Source organism: Myripristis murdjan, chromosome 1 (genome assembly GCF_902150065.1).
Source record: "Myripristis murdjan chromosome 1, fMyrMur1.1, whole genome shotgun sequence".
NCBI lineage: Eukaryota > Metazoa > Chordata > Actinopteri > Holocentriformes > Holocentridae > Myripristis > Myripristis murdjan.
The window spans coordinates 28,093,247-28,114,693 of record NC_043980.1 but is presented as its reverse complement, the minus strand read 5'-3'; the positions used below and the strand labels follow the sequence as shown (position 1 = coordinate 28,114,693).

The 21,447-nt window shown below is 42.9% G+C and overlaps 1 protein-coding gene across 2 annotated transcripts in view; it reads left to right on the top strand.

The window, feature by feature from the left end:
• The window catches only part of fat1a (FAT atypical cadherin 1a), an 87,249-nt gene extending 66,014 nt beyond the window's left edge, over positions 1-21,235 (top strand). The window contains exons 15-31 of one of the 2 annotated variants that reach the window (XM_030044817.1): positions 3,554-3,940; positions 4,038-4,252; positions 5,344-5,481; positions 5,711-5,854; positions 7,620-7,817; positions 8,567-9,172; positions 9,326-9,548; positions 11,132-11,263; positions 11,539-11,696; positions 12,652-13,120; positions 13,560-13,713; positions 14,724-14,834; positions 15,000-15,640; positions 16,473-16,610; positions 18,079-18,138; positions 18,570-18,605; positions 19,479-21,235. In XM_030044817.1, the coding sequence (XP_029900677.1) occupies positions 3,554-3,940; positions 4,038-4,252; positions 5,344-5,481; positions 5,711-5,854; positions 7,620-7,817; positions 8,567-9,172; positions 9,326-9,548; positions 11,132-11,263; positions 11,539-11,696; positions 12,652-13,120; positions 13,560-13,713; positions 14,724-14,834; positions 15,000-15,640; positions 16,473-16,610; positions 18,079-18,138; positions 18,570-18,605; positions 19,479-20,164 (4,496 nt within the window). In that variant the 3' untranslated portion in view covers positions 20,165-21,235. The remainder of the gene's footprint in view (positions 1-3,553; positions 3,941-4,037; positions 4,253-5,343; positions 5,482-5,710; positions 5,855-7,619; positions 7,818-8,566; positions 9,173-9,325; positions 9,549-11,131; positions 11,264-11,538; positions 11,697-12,651; positions 13,121-13,559; positions 13,714-14,723; positions 14,835-14,999; positions 15,641-16,472; positions 16,611-18,078; positions 18,139-18,569; positions 18,606-19,478) is intronic. The other variant, XM_030044878.1, reaches the window with a different exon arrangement.
• Positions 21,236-21,447: the final 212 nt, after the last annotated feature.

Here is a 21,447-nt window from a genome sequence, read left to right as displayed (position 1 = left end):
ATTTATCACATTGTCACATCACCATTTACATGTTATATGTTCACTGTTTTAATTTTGGGTTGCTTTTACCTTTCACATTGCATTTGAGCCAATACAGTAAAAATTAATATGCTGCCCAGATGGTTCAGGTTATGCCTACATGGGTATTCCATCAGGGTTTTTGCTGCACTGAAAATTTCAAGGTGGCCGCCTTGCTCAAATTCCATGTGACCTTAAAAAAATTTATCATGCTGGCAATAATAAAAGCCATTTGAAAAACATTGCGGTAATCACAGGCTAATTGGAAGGTGTAGCCGCGTTATTACAGTGACGTGGTTATAGCAGCAGAATGCACTGTGGCTGAAAATGAAAATGAAAGTGCTCAGTTGCCTTTCCAATGCTGCAGATATGAGCTGAATCTGCTCACACCAAGCAATGAAAAAGTGTCTGGGCACCACACCAAACGTGTTTCCATCATACCGGCATGGCACAGGAAAGGTGTCGTTTACCTTAAGTCACATGTTTGTTGTTAAAAATTCACTGTGCTAATCTAATGAATTTTGGACCCATCACCCCTGCCATCCTTGCCTTTCTCTCATTTTGAGCCAGGAAAAATCCTCCATCCTTGCAAAGACCTGTGTTATACATATTTTTAGGCACAGCAGCTCACTTATACACAGAGATGAGGAAGTGGCTTACATTTGACAAGAGCAGGGTTACTGCCTCCCGTTCAAATTTATTGCAATGCAGGTGCATCCAAGTCAATGGAGCATGAAACCAGTACACTAAAAATTGCATAACACACCTCCTTAAAGTTATTTTTTTCCTGCTGTTGGAACATGTATGGAAAAATATGCAGTGAAGTATGCAATTTTTGAGAGTAATTGTTTCAGTTGATTTGCACTAGCATTGCTAATAAATACTGGCCACAGATTGGTCCTAGATTCTCACAAACAGAAGCTATGGCATGACAACTGCCCTTAGAAGGGCACTCAATTAGTAACCAGTAGCATAAGTTTCTAAAAACCTTGAACTATTGTGTTAAGTCTAAATTGTAAAGATTGTTAAATTTATTTCAGTTCAGGTCTAATTTGTGCTGAGGATGAAACTTGAGTTATTGTGTGTGTAAATAGCAAGCAACCCTATCAAAAGGTCAAAATACAGTGGAAATGCAGTTGTTACTCAAGGAATAAGCTTTTCATTTATCAGGATCCAGTTATATAGATTCCAAATACAGAGGTCATTATCTTTTCACTTTACTATTGCATTGCACAGTTGCACTAAACGGCAAGAGGGAGGAATAACAAATGTGGAATTTCATGAATGATCAGCCTCTGAAATTAAAAGCTCCATTACACTCTAATGATTTTTTTTTCTCTGCAACCAGAGCATTCTCACTGCATTTGCCTGATGGAAAGCCACAGGCCATATATTTACCTCACAAGTCTTCACCTTTCAGCAAGCACTGCCACAGCAGCTACTCAGAAAATCAGTAGTTGCAGAGAGGATTGTGAACTTAAACAATGCAATTTTAACAGTCATTTAAACTCTCTGAGACTTAATTTAAGACGCTTTTGGACTTGTTGTTCCAAATAAGTCCTTCAGTTTAGTAGGGCAGGACATTGTAGCTTGGAGAACCATTTCAGCCCTGTTCACTGCCAGAGACTTGATACCTGTCTCTCTCGTTCACCCTTTTTTGCACCCTACTTTAAGGTGAACTGACAGCTTGACAGAATGAATGGGTTGCTAGAATTGGGTTCCTCAGAATGAAATGTTGAGTGGTGAAAGGAAGGGGTTGGTATTAAGACATTTCTTCCCCGCGGCTTTGTGAGCACAAAATTTGCCTCACGTTTTGAGCATCAAGGATAAGGGTACTTGAAGCGGGGTTGGAGAAAAAAGGTGTTCCTCTCAGTTTAGCCAAGGGCAATAATTATTTTAAGTTACGCTGACTGAAAAGAATGAGCAGCAAAGGATTTGATTTGTATTTCCCTCACACATGCGGCTATCAATCACACATCCATCTGTAGAATTCCATTTTTTTTTCTGTCTCAAGCAGTGTTATATTCCTATTTCTTGATTTAGGACCAAGCTTGAAGCAGGACAAGTGAATCCCATACAGGCAGGCACACAGAGAAATAAGAGCTGTAGCTTAAACCCAAGTCACTTCAGCCTCAGTTAGCTGTCTTTGCAGCCAACCATCAAAATGTAAATGCTAACGTAACTCTCTGCCTAATAGAGAAATACTTTTCCATGTAGCTTAGGCATCAATATTTGACTCTGCATATTTCTGTGTAGACTGGGTTCTGGCACTGGCTCTTCTGTGCTGCAGCTTCTATCATTTGCTTGCCCATTTGGCTGGAAGATGTTTGATACTTACCCACATCACTGCTCCTCAGTTCAGCCTGCTGTTACAATCTGAGAGGCAACTCTTATCAGTGTGGAATGGCTAAAAACCAGACAGACAAACAGACCCAGACTGGTGCCCTTGATGGGTGATAAACGAACGTTATGCGAGTACACATTCCTTCTCTGTTCCCTTTGCCTTTTATCTCGCTGCCTGTATCTGAATGTCTCTTTCTATTTTACCTGTGCACTCCATTGCAGTAGTTGCATTCTTCTTTTTTTCCTCATGCTGTGTTTTTGTGGAGAGGTTTTAACATTTTTGTCCTCACCCATCTTTGTGCTACATTCCTACATGTTCTACTCCAACACTATTGAGTGTTGGAGTAGAGCTTGTTGTTACTGAAAGAAATCTGTTATTTATGCTCGAGAGATACTAGTAAATCCATGCAGTCAGCAAACACATTCCTTGTGTTGTAGCTCTAAAGTTTAAAAGATTGTATAGATTCACATAGCATTAATTAAACAGTGGTGCGGTAATTAAACAGTTGATTACAACATTGCCTTTAGTATTGCTCATTCTGTTTTATTAGTGCCACTTTTTTTTACATACTACATCTCCAGTTGTGGGATTCAGATGAGCATGAAATCATTAATGCAGGTGTATAAGAGAGTATAGCTAATCGCAATTCAGGGAAATTCATTTAACCACCATTAAGCAATTGTCTCAAGAGCGATCAAGCCTGATGAACAGGATGGGGACCCACATAAGCAGGGCTTTCGGTGGCAGTCTCTCCAGTGTGATAATGAGATCCATAGAGGGAGGGGACACTTACCTGATAAATGGGAATATAATAGCATATTCCAAATGGGGGCCACCTGCAGAACGGCATTATGATTATTATTGTGATCAGTCTCTGTCTCGTTGCTGGGAGCGTGTTGCTGGTGGGAGGAGATGAGTTATGAGGATGGCATGGATTAGATGTTTACTGCCCTTGTTTATCAGGGGCTCTGTGAAAGATGGATGTATTAAAATGGAAAATGAGAATAGAAGGTGCATAATGGAATCATTTTCCAAAAAAAAAAAAAATCTGTACTTGTTTATGGATGACATTTACAGTTTTTGGGGAAAGATTTTGGGGAAAGATTTTGGGGTTGTAAGCACAGTATCATAACATGTTGCTGGATTTTTTGCACGGAGTAGTAAGTTTTTTCTGTCCTCCTGTTTTTCCAGGTCTTAACGGTGACATCCTCTATTCATTGGCTGACTCTGCTGATGGGTATTTCGCAGTAGACGAGCACACCGGCGTAATAAGCCTGGAACGCCCCCTTGACCGTGAGGTGCAGGCGGTGTATGAGCTGAAGGCCCGCGCCACTGACCAGGGCTCGCCACGCCTCTCCTCGTTGTGCCAGGTTGTGGTGTCCGTGCTGGACATCAACGACAACCCACCAGTATTTGAGCACCGTGAATACATGGCCACCGTGCCTGAGGATGTGGGTGTGGGGACACAAGTGCTCAGGGTGCAGGCAGCCAGCAGGGACACAGAAGCCAATGGAGAGATCTCCTACAGCATCATCAGTGGGAACGAGCATGGCATGTTCAGTGTGGACCAACACACTGGTATGTACCTGTATGAAGTGGGAGTTTTTTTCTCTTACTGTGTCTTTAACGCTCTCCCTACCTTCCTGACCACAATTTCCTTTCCATCTCTGTTCAGGTGACATCTTCGTGATTGAGCCCCTGGACTATGAGGTATCCCACGAGTACTACCTAACCGTAGAGGCTACAGATGGTGGCTCACCACCACTCAGTGACATGGCAACTGTGAACATCAACCTGACCGATGTCAACGACAACCGACCGGTCTTCAGCCAGGAGACTTATACAGCTGTAGTCAGTGAGGACGCTGAGCTGGGCAAGACTGTGCTGGCGGTGAGAGACTGGAATAAAATGTAGTCGACAGATTGATGAAAGAAATAAAAATACTGGGCGCTCATAGCTAAACAAAGTAAAACAGAATTGTAAAAAACAGGTTTTCATGGAACTGAACAATGAAAATGTCCTCCCGGAGCTTCAAGCAAGTGAAAAGCGATCATAGTCTTTATTGATAACTAACCCAAATGCCAGCGTGTTTTGATCACGCTTTGTTTTCATCAGGAAGTGGTTTTAAATTCCTCATCTTTCTCACTTTTTTCTGCTCCAACTTCAACTTCATCTGTCACAGTTTGTCTTTATTACATCCAACAATTATAACTTTGTTCTCCCTTCACTCTCTGTCATTTACAACCTCACAAGCCTTCCCCCTCCTGCCCATTGCTCACTGCACGCCCTATCACATATCAGCACCTGTGGCAAATCACCATCTGGTGGCAAAGCTAAATTAGGACCAGTGCTCTTCATGCTGACTGCACCACTGTTCTTGTGCATTATCAGGCACACACATACGCACACACTCCCACACACAGAGTTTTAATTAAAGACAGTTGACTCATTAAGCCCTCATCCAAGATAAGGGACAATCTGACTTCTATACCTTTGGCATGTGAAATTTTCACTGCATCTCTCTCTTTTTTACCTTTCCACCACTGCTCCCTCCCCTCACGAAACACCTCTGGTTATGTCCATTTATCATCCACGTGTGTGTCTAATCGACCTGAATATAAATTATCTGTCAGAAAATTAGATTGTTATACTTCCCATTATCTCATACTTGTAAATCTTCAATGTCTACTGATTTCCCATAGGATCCCTTCCAATGTGTGATAGTTGGTGGATTTTAGGGCTCAGGGTGTGTGTGTGCATGCATCTGTATGTGTCTGGAGGGTAGGGTGGGGGAAGGGGAAAGGGACAGGGTAGAGGGAAGTAAAGATCCTGTGCATGTGTATGACAGGGCTTCAGCATTTATGTGCATATGTGGCACCTCAACATCTGACAAATTTCTGCTCCCCGATGTGTGCGTTCATTTTATGTGTGGGGATCTTAATATTTGTGTGTATGTTATGTATGTGTGTATTGTGTCATAGGTCATGGCTGAGGACGCCGATGGGCCATCTTACAATCATGTGCGATACGCCATAGTGGATGGTAACCAAGGCAGTCCCTTCACCATCGATCCAGTCAGAGGAGAGCTTAAAATTGCTCGCCAGCTGGACAGAGAGAGGGTAAGAGAAACAGCAAATACAACGCTGATTCTGCACAGAGTTAAATCCTTTGAGTAACAAATTGCACTATATGCAAAATTGAATCAAAGTCAAGCCAGGCCTAATAGAGAACTTTGTTTGCCGTTGTCCACTGCATTATCACTTACTAAAGCAGCTTTGGCAGGTAATTGTAATTCTCTCTCCCTCCCCCTCTTTCTCTCCCGCCTTCTCTGTTCTTGATCTCAATTAGACATCAGGGTACACATTGATGGTGCAAGCCTCAGACAACGGGATGCCTCCACATTCCAGCAGCACCACGGTCAACATCGACGTGTCGGACGTCAATGACAACCCACCCCTTTTCTCCCAAGCCAACTACAGCCTCATCATCCAGGTGAGAGGGGAGAAGGGAGGCAGTGTAGAGGGTTGATTAGAGGCGGAGAGGATGAGAATGAGGTAAATGGAGTGAAAGAAAGGGGGAGGGGCACGGCAGATTGTAATGGATGCAGAAAGAAGGATTAACGGGGAGGAATAATGGTAGACTGCAACTAGAATGCCAAGAAGGAAATAGAGGGATGGAAAAAGAACAGGGTTAAGGAGAGGAGAGAAAGAGGTGGGGGAATTAAAGACAGAGGCTGCATCTTAAGTAAGAGAATGCAGATGAGGGTTGGACAGGCTGTGGGGCAGCAGTGAAGCAGAATAGGAAAGAGAAGGATAGTAAATAAAGAATGATATAGATGGCTGACAGGGGTGAGGAAATTTGCGAATGAGAGCAACAAAAAAAAGATGCACCTGTATTTGAGTCTGGGAAATGGGGAAGAAGCACAGAATTAATTCCGGTGGGGAGGAGAGAAGATGATGCATTTCCAATTTTGCTGTCTGTGTTTAGAAAACTGAAAAAGTAATTTAAGAGATACTGTGAAACATGGACTTGGATGCTGTGCAGGGTACACATTGCACAAATGACTAAGCGCTTACAGATTAAACAGATTGCCTTGCCTGTGAAATGCTCTTGACTGGTTTTATATTACTTATCAGTGAGGCTTAGACACATTTTGTGCAGTTTTGAAAATATATCCGGCTGCAAAGATGGATCACGTCAAGTCAGATTTATTTATGAGGCAGAATTTAAAATTAACGGGAGATGATCAAAGTGTTACACAAAGCCAATAGACACATAAAATCTCACTAAGTATAGAATTCCAGTATAGCACTGCCCAAAAAAACAAAAAATAGAGATCATACACAACCATCCTGATAAATCAAAAACAAGGAATAAAGAATACTTTTGAGCAAGGAGTTGAAAGAGTCAACCTGGGGCAGATCGGTTAGAAAGGAGAGGACGCTGTAGACTATGTCAGTGAAAAGCATGGTCACACTTGAGCGTAGACCTTGAATGAGGAGCAGGCTGAGGCCACATGACAGCAAAGAGGTCTGGGGGTTTAATAGGGGCTTGAGAGGAGTGACATATAAGGTAGTCCCCAAGGGATTTAAAAACAAATAGCTAACCATCAAATCTAAAACTCATCAGAGACCAGACAGGAAGACCACAAAGTGTCTTTTCTTTGAACCCATCAGAAACTAAGCTGCAAGATTCTGGACCAGTTTCCGTTTACTAAAACCAGTGTACAGAGAGCTGAGTTTAACAAAGTTCAAGGAGATGAGGACATGCGTATCTTTGTCCAGATCTTTAAACGAGATGAGGGACTTGATTTTGAAAAGGATTCTGCGTTGAAAGAAACTGGATTTTGCTGCTGCATCGAGTTGTTTGTCAAACGTGTCAGCAGAGTCAAAGATCACACTGAGGTTCTTGGCGTGAGGATTAACATAGGTGGACAGTCGGTCAAAGCAATTGGCAATCAGTTTTACTGAGTCGAGACGGCCAAAGGAGGGCAGCGTCAGTTTTAATCTCCTACAGCTGGAGAAAATTTTGTGGCATTCAACATCCGAGGTCTGCAAGACAGTCCCTGGAGCAGTTCAGGTGCACTGGTTGTTTGATTTTAGAGAAAGGCGTAAGTGATTAAATGTTTGAACACGGGAACATTTTCTCACATATTAGCTGTGCAGGATTACAATTAAACATGACAGAACTGAACAGCGTCAGTAAAACCATTTCCTTGTATTGCAAATATTAAACTCGCCTTTCTTGTCCATCTCAGGAGAATCGACCAACAGGCACCAGTGTCCTTCAGCTCACTGTAACTGATAGGGATGCTACACATAATGGCCCACCATTCAGCTTTGCCATCGTGGATGGGAATGACGGTGATGCTTTCCAGATCAATCAGCAGGGGGCACTCGTGGCAGTGGGGCTATTGAATAAGAAAAGTAAAGAACACTACCTGCTTCAAGCACAGGTGAGTCACACCACTGTGGAGAAATGAGAGTAGAGGTGTTGTATTGATTTCACTGTCAAGGCATAGCAGCCTGATCTATTTGGCTTCCTCTTCTCCCTCTCTAGCTTTTCCTCTGTCACGCTCACTAGCTATCACAGTTTTTTTTTTCCCCTCTACTGCTGGTCCATCTCCCTGCTCCTCACTGTAAACATTTTTTCCTTTTTTCCATGCTTCCTCATTTCCATTTGAAATACACTTCCTTTCAGCTGTTCAGCCTTGTTAAATCAACATATATGAGATGCTGAAATGTAATTGACAGTAAAACTGAGAAGCATAAGAGAAACATACATCAAAGGCATTTGCTTTGAGTTGTCGTGATCACTTGTGTTGCTGGGTGGTGTAGTGTCCCCTCAGAGGAGCAAACCCGTGTTGGCAGATGGGATGAGAAATAAGTGCTTTCTTGTTATACCCCGGATGCTCACTCAGGTTTGAGTCCTAGTGATTTCTTGCGTGTTACTTTACTTATAGATGTGATGCTCTTTCATGTGAATGTGTCAAAACTCATCAACTGTAGATGGCTGCCTCGAATAGGTCTGTTAGCAGCTCGTACACCTTGGTATCTTCGGCTGAAGGCTGTAGTAGAAACAGTGAAAGAGCTTGATTGCCCTCTGCTGGCAGATGAACATTGGTTAAAGAAGCAGAAGGAATGGTGCTTTAATCAGTGGATCACCTAACCATCTGTGTGTGACTCCTTCTCTTTTCACGTCTAGGTGTCAGACAGTGGCAAACCTCCGCTCTTCTCCACTGCCTTCATCAGTGTCCGTATAATTGAGGAGAGCGTCTACCCTCCTGCCATACTTCCACTGGATATCTTCATCTCCACTGCTGGTGACGAATACCCTGGAGGCGTCGTGGGCAAGATCCATGCCACTGACCAAGACATCTACGACACCCTGACTTACAGCCTCGCCCCTACTTCTTCCTTATCCTCCTTGTCCGCTGATGAAAGTGACGCCTTGTTTACAGTCTCGGCCTCCGACGGTAAAGTTATTGCCCAGCGGCCGCTCGATGTGGGCCACTATCCTCTCAACGTGACGGTGACTGACGGGCGCTTCACCACAGCCGCTGACGTCACTGTGCACGTTCGGCAGGCCTCTCAGCAGGCACTGGACAACTCCATCGCTGTGCGTTTTGCTAATATCGCACCTGAAGAGTTCATTGGGGACTACTGGCGTAACTTCCAGCGGGCACTGAGAAACATTGCTGGTGTTAGGAGGAGTGAGGTCCAGCTTGTGAGCTTGCAGCCATCAGAACAAGGAGATCTGGATGTCCTGTTAGCGTTAGAGAGATCTGGCAGCCCCTACCAACCCCAGGAGGTAAGAGGGGCCATAGAGGAACAAACGAACACCCATATGTGTTTTTGTATGTTGTGAGATGACCATTTTGTAATAGCAGAAAAACACTTTAAACATTTCGAATTTCCCTTTGTTGACTCTTTTGTTGTTTGGCGTCTTCAATTTTGTCTACAGGTCGTTTTCCGGAAGTTGAATTCATCGGTAGCTGTCATTGATGAGATGACGGGCGTCCGGATTGTGCGAGTGGTCAAGAAGCTGTGTGCTGGGATGGACTGCCCGCTGCGCTTCTGCGATGAGGTCGTCTCCCTGGATAAGGCTGCCATGTCCACTTACAGCACAGCCCGTCTCAGCTTTGTTACCCCACGCCACGTGAGAACTGCAACCTGCCAGTGTGAAGGTAGACTTATGCATAATATAACACATACACAGAAAGAGCTTGACATTTATAGCTGAACTCAGTGGGTTTTGTTTGAGCTTAATTTCTGACTTAATTGTTTGTTCCGGGTAAGATTCAAGCTGAACAGCCTGAACACTTTATTTATTAATTTATTCATTCATTTATTTATTTATTGCCACTGTTTGCTCCAGTTAGAGAATTTTGTAGAATTTTCCTATAGTCTCTCAGCAGTTGTTGGCCCATTTGATACGATATATTTTGGCCTATAGTGAGATATGAAAGGCTCTAAATATATTTCTAAATTTATTTATTTTACTATAACAGTTGGTCGTCTTGATTCCTGACAATTCATGTCTGGTCGGGAAAGAGACTCCTCCCATCTGGCAAACTGTATCAGAGCAGGATTAGGAGTGGGAAAATGTTGAGTGAGATTATCTAGTGGACAAATTAATTAAAGTGTATTTCGAGCACTAGTCAGGCTCAGGCTGAGAAAAAGTTTGGGTTTTTTTCAGGTTTTTTTCAGGATGGGATCAGAACTTTTTGGGGGAAAGGTTGGAAGTGAAACTCTCAGACAAACATCCAATTACTGCCTTTACATCAGTCTTAATAATTGGGTTCACTCTGTGTAGCAGTTTCTCAATTGTCATTTAAACAAGACAAGCTGATTTTCACGATCGGGGTAAGGGATTAAAAGAAATCAGTGTAAGGCAAAAGAAACCCAGTTTATTGTGGCATATATACCCTTACACCAATTTCTGAACAGCTTTTTCCTTGTGTTCATGTATGAGGAGAGAGAGCAGATAAGTAGACTGACAGAATGAACCCAATAAATACTAGAGCTGAGACCAGTTTGATTGAATATCACTATAGGGTGCCAGTAACTTAAATAATTCAGTCATTGAATTTCGGACTCAGATTACTGATCCACATTCCGATCCAAATTTGGTAGTCTTTGGTAGTCTCTTTTAAGCCTATAGCCAAAATATTGCAGCACATAATTCACATTGTAAGCAATTTTTTTTGCTTCCAATGCGAATTAGTCTGCTAATTAGTCTGCAACTGATTTAGCTGATTGAGGTTTTTTAAATAAATGAAATCACCTGGCCTTAATTCATTTTCAATGAGAGGCGGGCAGAGGAGCAAAGTGGGGCGAACGGCGCCGGCATTTGCACGCTTGCCTGCCTCTTCAACCCGAATTGACCCATCTTGATTAGTACAGATCTTTAATATTGTAGGAATGCTCCAAAAATTTATGGGAATGTTACCTGATGAAAATAAAAGGAAACAAAAAACAAATCTACTGTTGCTTGCTTGGGGGAAATCCCCACAAGTGGCCAGGTGACTGGTGCTCTCCGTCATTGCGAGTAGACTGCAGCACTGCTGTCAGCAGTGGTAACATTGCGGGTCAGGGGGGAAGCATTACTATGAGGGGAGTACAGGTCTTTGAATAATTGGCTTATCATGATGTATGTATATGCATTAGCTGGTTCCTGCCATAACCTGGTTACCTTCAATAATCTGATGTCTTGTGTGCATGTTTTAAAAATCTCACCTGAACTCCTGAATGTTTTTGGCACTTCTAGGTGGTAAATGTCCTATGTTGAACAAGCTGTGTGAGAACAACCCTTGTCCTGAGGGAATGGAGTGTGTTGCAGACCTCAAAGATGCTGTGTATAAATGTGTGTGTCCAGAAGGCACAAAGGGCAAGTGCTCTGGTAAGACCACCCACCTCTTCATCTGTACCCACAGACATCTTTACCCCTCTGCCTATCTCTCTGCAAGTTCCTCCCCTCTTCACAAATTGCAAGAAAAGAACCTAGACAAAGATAATATGAATATGATGCTTACCGTCTGTTAGTCTTTCTGAACTTAAGCTAGTAATTTCCTCCCTGCTCTTTTGCCACCCACTAGCACATTACTCTCTTCACTTAAAGCTCACACTAACTCACACTAACTTTGTGGTGGCTCTGTGTATATTTCTCCATGTCAGATGGCCACTCGTTGACATTTGGTGGCAGCGGCTATGTGAAATACCGTCTGATGGAGAATGAGAACAAGGAATTGATGAAACTGTCTCTGAGACTCAGGACCTTCTCCAGCCATGCTACTGTCATGTATGCTAAAGGAACGGACTACAGTATCCTCGAGGTGGAGACATATTTCTTGACTGTGTGAATTTGGTGTGCATGTGTACATTTGTCAGCCAGTGTGTGTCCAGCCTTATTATACAGTGCTCCCTTCATCTGCTTTCAAACAGAGATTACAACCTTTCTGGCCATAATTAAGTCTAGACTGTGAGTCCTTTTGCAGTGCGTACCATATCTCCATATTATCCCACTGCATTCCATATCAGAAAGACTTGATAAACAAATAACTGGACTACTCTCCCTTGGGGCCACCTAGCTATGCTTACTGACCATGCTGAAGGGTTCAGACAGCCATTTTGAAATCCTTTTCACATGAGTGACTATGGGAATGTGGCGTCGGATTGAAAAAAGTCACACACAGGAGCTATTTTAGTGTTGGGAGGGAAATGAAAAGCACTTTTCCACACATTCCTCTTAGAGAAGGTCTGGTTTAGGCGTCTGCGAGCCAGACTTTAGGCCAAGAACCTGGCTAGCTCAGAGGCTATTGTTATATATGTGACTGCCATGTTAGCTGGCTGTTGTTGCCCTATAGTTGACCTTTAAGTTCAGAGGCATGAATATAATCTGTTGTGTTGTATAGAACTGTAGTTTTGCCAAAACCGTGACTGAGTGCTATCATTACCAGAAGAAATCTGTAACACAATCTACCAAGTTTTTCAAACACTGGCAACAAAAGTAATTTAGGCAAATTAAATATCTTTTTTGAAGTCAAAGCGGTAGCTGATAATGCACTGGTAATATACTTACTATTTTGTATTTTGAATAATTCATGGCAATGTCAGACAATCATTTACAGCAGCGATCTGATGACTCAATAATGATCTATCCTGAGTTCTAGCCTTAAAAAACCAATTACAAATATGGAAATAAACATTAAAAATAAATGGCCACCTAATTTCTGATATATGTTTTAACACAAACTGACTCCTATTTTGACATATCTGTCCCCATGTTAGATTGTGAATGGGCGTCTGCAGTACAAGTTTGACTGTGGCAGCGGCCCTGGCCTCGTGTCGGTCCACAGCACCCAGGTCAATGACGGAGAGTGGCACACCGTCTCACTGGAGGTGGATGGAAACTACGCAAAGCTGGTGTTGGACCGGGTGCACGCTGCCTCTGGCACAGCTCCGGGCACTCTGCGCACCCTCAACCTTGACAACAGCATCTACTTTGGTGGACACGTACGCCAGCATGCCTCTGCACGCCTTGGCCGCAGCCTGCCTGTCACCAACGGGCTCCGTGGCTGTGTAGAGGCAATCATGCTCAATGGCCAAGAGCTGCCTCTCAACACCAAGGCTCACCGAATCCACGCTGTGCTGGAGGACATGGTGGACGTGGCTCCAGGCTGCGCCCTCACACCTGTTGAGAGCTGTTCCAGCAACCCCTGTACCAATGGAGGGAGCTGCTCCTCTCTGCCTAATGGAGGTACTTACATCCTGAGGGTATTTGCCGAAAGACAACAAATGAACAGTTAATCTGAACAGATGTCTATGGCTGTATTCATTACAATAAACCATTTTTTTCTGCAGAATATCAATTATTAAATCATACTGGTCTGATATTACATAGGTGGTATTTGCATTTATCACAACATTTTTGGTTTTTAATTCGTACAGAATGTTGCCTGAAGCATTTCTCTCAGGAATGGGATTTATCTCTTTTTGCAAACAAACCTCAGATATTCGTTTTAATCAAATTCTGTTGCTCACAGTGCCTTTAAATCCCCCATCTGTTATTCATTGATTGCAGTTTTCTGCTGTAAATAAAGCACTGCTGCTTTTCTGTTACCTGAAAAGTATTTCACAAATAGATATTGTGCTCAGCATGTATGTGTCTTTACCAGCCTCTTCTCTGTATTCGTTAGGCTACTTCTGTAAGTGTAGTGCCTCCTTCATGGGCACCCACTGTGAGATTGGCATCAGCCCTTGTGCCTCCAACCCCTGCCTGTACGGGGGTACCTGTGTGCCCCGGGCAGACGACTTCTACTGCCAGTGCAGAGGGCAGTACTCAGGACAAAGGTGTGGTATCACAGCTTTCCGCTGATTTGCTAACAAATACTTCTTCCCTTGGTTTCCATTGCAGTCCATTTCTTGCATAATAAAATCACTCTTTGAAATGTGGCTTGCCAAGTGATTAAGAAATCTAATCTTGTCATCTTATTGATGTCGATGCTTTAGTTTCAGCCAGTAGTTTGCCCAAGGTCATATTAAGTAAACATTTAGCCGAACTGAAGCTCTTTATCTGCGTTCCCAAATCCATCAAAAATATAAAAGCATTTGCAGAGATCTTGTCTTATCAAGAGCAACACTTAATAGCGCTTGTCAGGCTCCTGCAGGATATAAGTTTTTAAATTTTTAAGCCTTTTTCTCACAGTGAATACAAAAATTTGACTTAAGACCATCCCCCTACTCCTGTATTGGTATACCATGGTATTTTGTTAATATTGTTTTATAAAAATGAAGCCGGGGGCATTTCCTTTTGGCTGCAGGTGATGCATGACAGCATTGGTGTTGTATTCACACTGTGTAGACTTGCCATTTATGCACTTCAGTAAATGTGCAATTTGTACTAATGTGCCATAAATGGCTTTATGCAAATTTAGTTTGAAAGAATTAAGAAAAATATTATTGTATGGTAATTTTATGATTCAGTTTAGCCTGTGTAACCAGACTGTGTCTGTGCCTGCTTAATGTAGCAATATAATCAAATCATTGTCAAAATGGCTTATTTTGTTGATTGAAGCAAGATATGCTCATAGGTTCAGATGGAAAGTCATCTACATTCATGAATGATCAATCACATTTTTCACTTTAGACTTTCCTGCAGCAACATCAAACTTAAAATTTTACACTTTCACTATTTCACCACTGAACAGAAGTCTTTTGTAGGTACTGGTAGCTGTAAACCCTTAAAACAGATGCACAAATTACTTCATACATGTAAACCCGTGCTCCTAGCCTGAAGCTACTGCATGCTTCTTTGTATTTGTGTTTGGAATGTGTCAGTAAACATGTATGTAATTCTCCAGGTGCCAGCTTGGGCCGTACTGCAGAGACAACCCCTGTAAAAACAGTGGGAAGTGTATTGACAGTCTGGACGGCCCAGTATGCGAGTGTGAAACAGGCTTCCAGGGAGACAGGTGAGTGTCAGTTTTATGATTCGGTTGAAATTCATGTACTGAACTCATTTTAATATCATCAACCCCAACAAACTGGTCAAAACATTTGCAGCCATTGTTTTGTCCATCGTCTTGCAACAAAGTTTGTAACATGTTAACTCCACCTTCCTCTTATGTTTTTTCCAGGTGCCTCAGTGATGTTGATGAGTGTGTCAAGAACCCGTGTGCCAACGGAGGCCTGTGCCAGAACACATACGGCTCCTACAAGTGTAACTGCTCTCTGGGTTTCAGTGGGCAGATGTGTGAACTCCGTGTCGAAGTTCGCAATGAATTTGTCTCCACCTCTTGGAACATTGGCCTGGAGGAGGTTATTGGAATCGTGGTCTTCGTATCCAGCATATTTTTCCTGGTCCTCCTTTTCATCATCATCCGCAAGAGGGCGTGTCGCAAGTCAAAGGCTGACAACGAAGACAAACATCCCGGAGGCTCAAATGTGCCTCACTCCTTCCTCCAGAGGCCTTACTTTGACTCCAAGCTCAGCAAGAACATTTACTCAGACATCCCACCTCAGGTCCCTGTGCGGCCCATCTCCTACACTCCCAGCATTCCAAGCGACTCACGCAACAACCTGGATCGAAACTCTTTTGAGGGATCAGCCATCCCAGAGCATCCAGAGTTCAGCACCTTCAACCCTGACTCTGTACACGGGCACCGCAAAACTGTAGCCGTGTGTAGCGTTGCGCCCAATCTTCCACCGCCTCCTCCCTCCAACTCGGTCTCCGATAGTGACTCTATCCAGAAGCCCAGCTGGGACTATGATTATGATGGTAAGCTTGTCTGAGTGCAGGCAACTGTACTTATCTTGCCATGGTGATGGGTAGGCACTAGTTGCCATGAGATGCAAGTTACTAATTAACATATGCCATATGATGGACACAATTAAAAACAACATCCATCCATACTCTGAGTGATGGATTTCACAAAAAATATACATATATATCGCATATACAGTTATACAGTGTGCAGTTATACTATACTATACTATACCTATTTTGTGTTGCCAACTGCATCTTGTACTGAAGCGGTAAGTTGGGATGGGAGTTAGAGCAGTTTAAGAAAGGATGCAGAGTGGTGCAGATGCTCGCGTGTAATGGATTTGCTTGCCATTTTTTGTCATCGGGTATGACTTTTTCATGTGCACATTAGCAGTGCTTTTCCTGTGCCTTGTGTTAAACAGCCTCTTGCTCATTTTACTTACGGGCTGACCTTTTCAATTGTTTTGGGTGTACAAGGCTAAAAGAGTCGAATGCTACGTGATTAATGTGATTGGTGGAGGTCAGAATGCTTGCTTGATTTAGTGAAAAAAGAAACTTGATTTTGACAAAGCAGGAATATTAAATGAATGCATTAATTATGAGTTTTTGTGATTACTGTAACACTCTTGCTGCTGCTGCTTTAATGATAGTCTTGATTAATATATAAATAACTGAGTAGCTCAAGTGGGTGGCCCCAGTGAGAATCAAACCCTCCTGTCCTGGCAGGGTTACAGAGATACTGCAGCCAAGGAAATACACAGGGCAGCACAGCACTTTAAATGTGTTTTCATCAAAGCAACTACACGCTAAAATCTCCTCCCTCTTCCTGTACTTCCCCCTGCAGCAAAAGTAGTGGACTTGGACCCGTGCCTGACCAAGAAGCCTGTGGAGGACAGTGCGTGCCACCCCTACAACACCAGGGGGAGCATGTCTGAGGTCCAGTCCCTCAGCTCCTTCCAGTCAGAGTCCTGTGACGATAATGGTATGCTGCTCATCTCACAGTGTTTGATTTTTCCTTTTTCTGACAGTTGAGACGACAGACATGACAAAAGGCATGAAAGTTTTATTTGTGCTCTAAACTTAGTTTGTAAAATGCAGTGCACAGCACACATAAGATGCATGCTGGCAATGGAGGACACACGTGCTCCTCAGGTGTGTTTTCTTAATTTTTTTTATTTTTTGTTTTGATATATTAATTTTTGTTTGTTTATATATGTATTGAAAATCTGATTTGCCTGTGGGGCTTTGTAAGAGTTTACACTTGGCTGGTATAACATTGCATACTGTAAATGCTAACTTTCTCTCTCTGCATGCTTAGAATGGATGGCCCAATGGTGGCTCTGGGTCACATGTTCTTTTCTCTTTCTTTTTGCTGCGGGGCTTCAGCTCCCATATGGATCAAATCAGTCCACAGATCCAGAACAAGATTTTAAATAGGGGTCCGGCCTGTAAGTCCTCAATCACCACCGGTACAGAAGGAAGCAATCAAAACAGCTTGTCGCATGTAATTCTCCCGAGATTAAAAAAAAAAAAAAAAAAGATTCCGATTCCGACCCTGTTTTTCCATTTTGTCTGCTCTCAGTTTACCTTTGCTCAGCTTCAAAAGAAGTTGATGACTAAATCAGATGCGTGTGAAAATCATTCATGAGGTCACCGCCTTTTGCTTTTACAGTCATTTATTTACATGCATGCTTCTGTATTTTTGTTTTGTGTGTCTGTTCTTTTCCTTCAACATCTAGCCTCAATCGGATGTTTAGAGAAAACAGCAAGAAACATAGCACAAGGGTACATACAGTACATATAATGGTTCTCCCATGCCCTCATCACATCACATTGACTGGGGAAATCATGATGGGGATTGGGGGATTAGGGGCATGAGCTGCTCATCAGTCATCAAAACCTTCATCTATGCCATGATCCTTTGCATTAACAGTCAACATTATTCATAATACTGTATTAACACAAGCATTTTAAAGACTTGTGTTTGGTATTCGTTCCATTCACTTCTGCGGGCTCTAATCAGATACAGGTCAGGTCTGTGTTAGGGATGGAAATTTATTCTTTTTTTTTTTTTTTTTATCTCTGGGGAATTTCACTGATTCTTCCATCTGTACTGTGAATAGCACCCCCTCCCTCCTCCTCCTCCTAGCATCTCAGTATGTTGTTGTTGTTCTTGCACAAACAAACCAGACCGTCCTATCCACTGTGTTACGTTCCACCATTGTCTTGTGCCCAGCCATGGTAAACCCAGACATTCACTGTCCACACACACAAAAAAAGTTTCCAGCAACAATGACAGGAAATTTTTTTAGGGGAGTATCGCTTGTTTTGGCATCAGCTCCCACAACCATGCGCTCCATATGTGTTTTTTTTCCCGTTTTACTTTCAAAGGCAAATGTACTAATGGTAGATCTCTTTTACCCATTCTCCCCTTCCCTACCTCTCACAAGCCTCCATAGTGACAGTAATCCACCTTGTCAACTCTGTTGTTGACACGGTGGAAGGAGAAGGTACTCTTTTATTGCTTCCCTCTGCCAGTAGTTTTGTCCTTGGTGTTGGGATGTGAAGCATAGGTTGTAGAAATGCCATTTCCTTACACCGACACACCTCGAAACATCAAAACCAACATGGTTCTATCTGGGATTCAGCTGTTAATTATACAGTGCATGCCAATACAAAGTAGCTAATTGACACAGGTACAAAGTGTTGTCTTCAAGTCTCTAGATCCTCACTTTCTCCCTCTTTATTGTGCACCTGAAGACGTCTGTTTAAGAAAATGGCAAGTCTGTTGTCCATAGATTAACCTGTCATTCTCTTTTATAGTTTTGTCTGTGAGTGTTTCATTATCCATATTTCATTCTTGTTCTCAGCTGCCTGTTCTTTCTCCTGGGTTTTAATTTGACTTGTTCTTTCTCTCTCCTCCTTCTTGCCTCATATAAAGAGTCTTTTTTGGCTCATGACCTCAAGAACCCAAGAGGTGACTTTTTCATCTTTGTTTGCCTGAAGTCCACTGGTGTTGCCGTGTCCCTCCCTCTCTAACTGTTAACCACTAACCCAAACCTTAATGAGGAGAGTATTAAACACTTTGTAAGGCTGCACTGCTTTGACAGCAAGGTGTTTTTGCCTCAGCGGCCTTGTGATGTGTTTATAGTTAACTCTGCCTCTATAAGATTATTTTTTCATCCCCAAAATGTTCCCTTGCATGGCTTTGATGCTGTGACAACATTAGAGAAAATCCAATTAATCTGAGCATTATTTGATCAAAGGGTTAGTCCAGTCACTAGTTTATTCTAACTTTGTGGGTGTTTGTGGTTGTGTGTGTGTGTTTGTGTGTGTAACTGTTGCCAAGAGTCTAACTTTGCCACAGGACTTACCATAATTAGATTCAAAGCACTTGGACCCCAGAATGTTACTAAAATTTTATTGTTACACAAAAAATGTTTCTCTGATGTCATGCAGTCTGAAACCAGAATGCATCAAAGCTTTGAAATTAAATATCATCAAGTTTCATGGCATTTTTTTTTTTAATAAGAAAGTTGTGTTATATGTGTGTGTGTGTGTGTGTGTGTGTGTGTGTGTGTGTGTGTGTGGGAAAAGCAGTTATGCCCTATGTCTGTGAATGTAAAAATGGTGTGTTCACAAGTATTGTCATTAAGTGGTGTGAAATTAAGTGTTAATTAATGACTGATGAGTTAATGTTGCATGGCGTGGGTTTTTAACATTAACACTATGGTGTTTGGTGATGTTAAGTAACCATGTATAATGCACTGTGCTCTGGCATGGCAATGTTACTTATGCTGACTAAGTAGTGTGTATGTGTATGTGTGTGTGGTTTTGCCTTTTCAAACAGGATATCACTGGGACACATCTGATTGGATGCCAAGTGTTCAGCTTCCTGGAATCCAGGAGTTCCCACAGTATGAGGTTGTGGAGTCCCGCGCCCCCATGTACAGCGACCCGAGTGCCATCGATACCGACTACTACCCCGGTGGCTTTGACATTGAGAGTGACTTCCCGCCGCCGCCAGAAGACTTCCCCACAAACGAGGACCTGCCGCCACCGCCTTTGCCGGAGTATGCTGACCGCTACGACACCCTGCGGCCCCTGGACAGGGACTTGGATCCCGCTCCCGCCAGTCCAGGGGGCTCAGTGGGGGTCCGCCAGCGCCCGGCCCTGCCCCAGCTCTACAGCCTTAACCAGTATCTCCCGCAGCACTCCTACCCAGGCGAGGGGGCTGACGCCGAGGGCCTGGGCGCCAGTGCCACTTCCACTACGGCCACCACCACCCCGGCTTCCACCATGGGCACCAGTGGCTACAGAGGGGACTACCCCATAGGCTACAGTCGGGACTTTGACAACCCTGCTCTGGACAACATGTCCATGTCTCTGTACACGTCCACAGCCTCTTGCTCGGACATGTCGGCGTGCTGCGAGGAGTCCGAGGTGATGATGAGCGACTACGAGAGTGGCGATGAGGGCCACTTTGAACGGCTGGCCATACCAGCGCTGGACTCCCAACAGCACACTGAAGTCTGACACTGGATCCAAACAAAAGTGCCTGAACCCACATAAAACCTTACATTACTCCTCCCCCTGCCACACACACACACGTACACACACACACACACACACACACACACACACACACACACACACACACTTCCCACCCTGACGCATTCTCCCTTTTTGTTCACAATATATGCACACACAAAACACAACACTACTCTCTACACCAGGGATCCAGGGGTCTCCAACCTTTTTTCATCCAAGAGCTACTTTGAAAACATGACTTACATTACATTTACACTTTGTATCAACTAAACTAACTAAATGCAGTGAGTTTCTTCATGTATCCAATGTTAACTAAAGCCCACATTTTGCATTTAAAAAATGCACATCAAAAGACATGTGATATATATTTTCTGAATCCAAAATGTCCATGTATCAAATTCGCATGTCATATCATACTAAAACACTTTAAATTCACAAGAAGAGTCCATGAGAGAGGTGTATGCTGGAGTAGCTTTTTCCACTTACATTCACTCTTGTACCATCATTTAAATGTTCATCTGTCAGCCTTGTTCTGAATTTCGATTTTCCGCCATTCATACCAGAAAAGCTGCTTCACAAAGGAACGTGCAGACACACAAAGCAGATACTTTCAGGGCTGCGTGATGGATGTTTTTGTACATTATTATTAAAATTATTATTATTATTATTAAAACCTTTTGACGAGAAACAGGTGGTGAGCTACTGGTAGCTCGTGAGTTACTTGTTGGAGACCCCTGCTCTACACACACACACACACACACACACACACACACACACACATCAACACACACACATCAACACAACACATAGTGTCACAACGCAGGGGTTGTGTAGACTGGTTGTGAAGGCCGCTCGGCTGCGAAGGTCTCAAAGAGCTACAGGAGAGGACTCTGTAGCATCGTCACATCTGCTCAGTTCGACTCCCACCCTTTGAGCTGGCGGTGCCATTGCTTTAAGTAACTGTCATCATGCACAAGAAATGGATTGTCTGAAGGAGCCACTTGTTAATGTACAACAGAAAAAGCATCTACACAATAATGATCATTGAGAAAAAAAGCGAAAGATTTCAAGGTGATACTTTTATTTCTTTAAATAAAACCGAGCAAAATGTTTTTATACAAGTCCTCATCTTCAGTGTAAATTTAAATGTACAGTTTTGATTTTAAAGTTTACTAGGTTTTGTAGATATTTTATGCTTTTATTTTCAAAAAAGAGTTAAATGGTGTGACATTATCAGCCTTACTGTGCTTACATTCACAAAAAAGAAA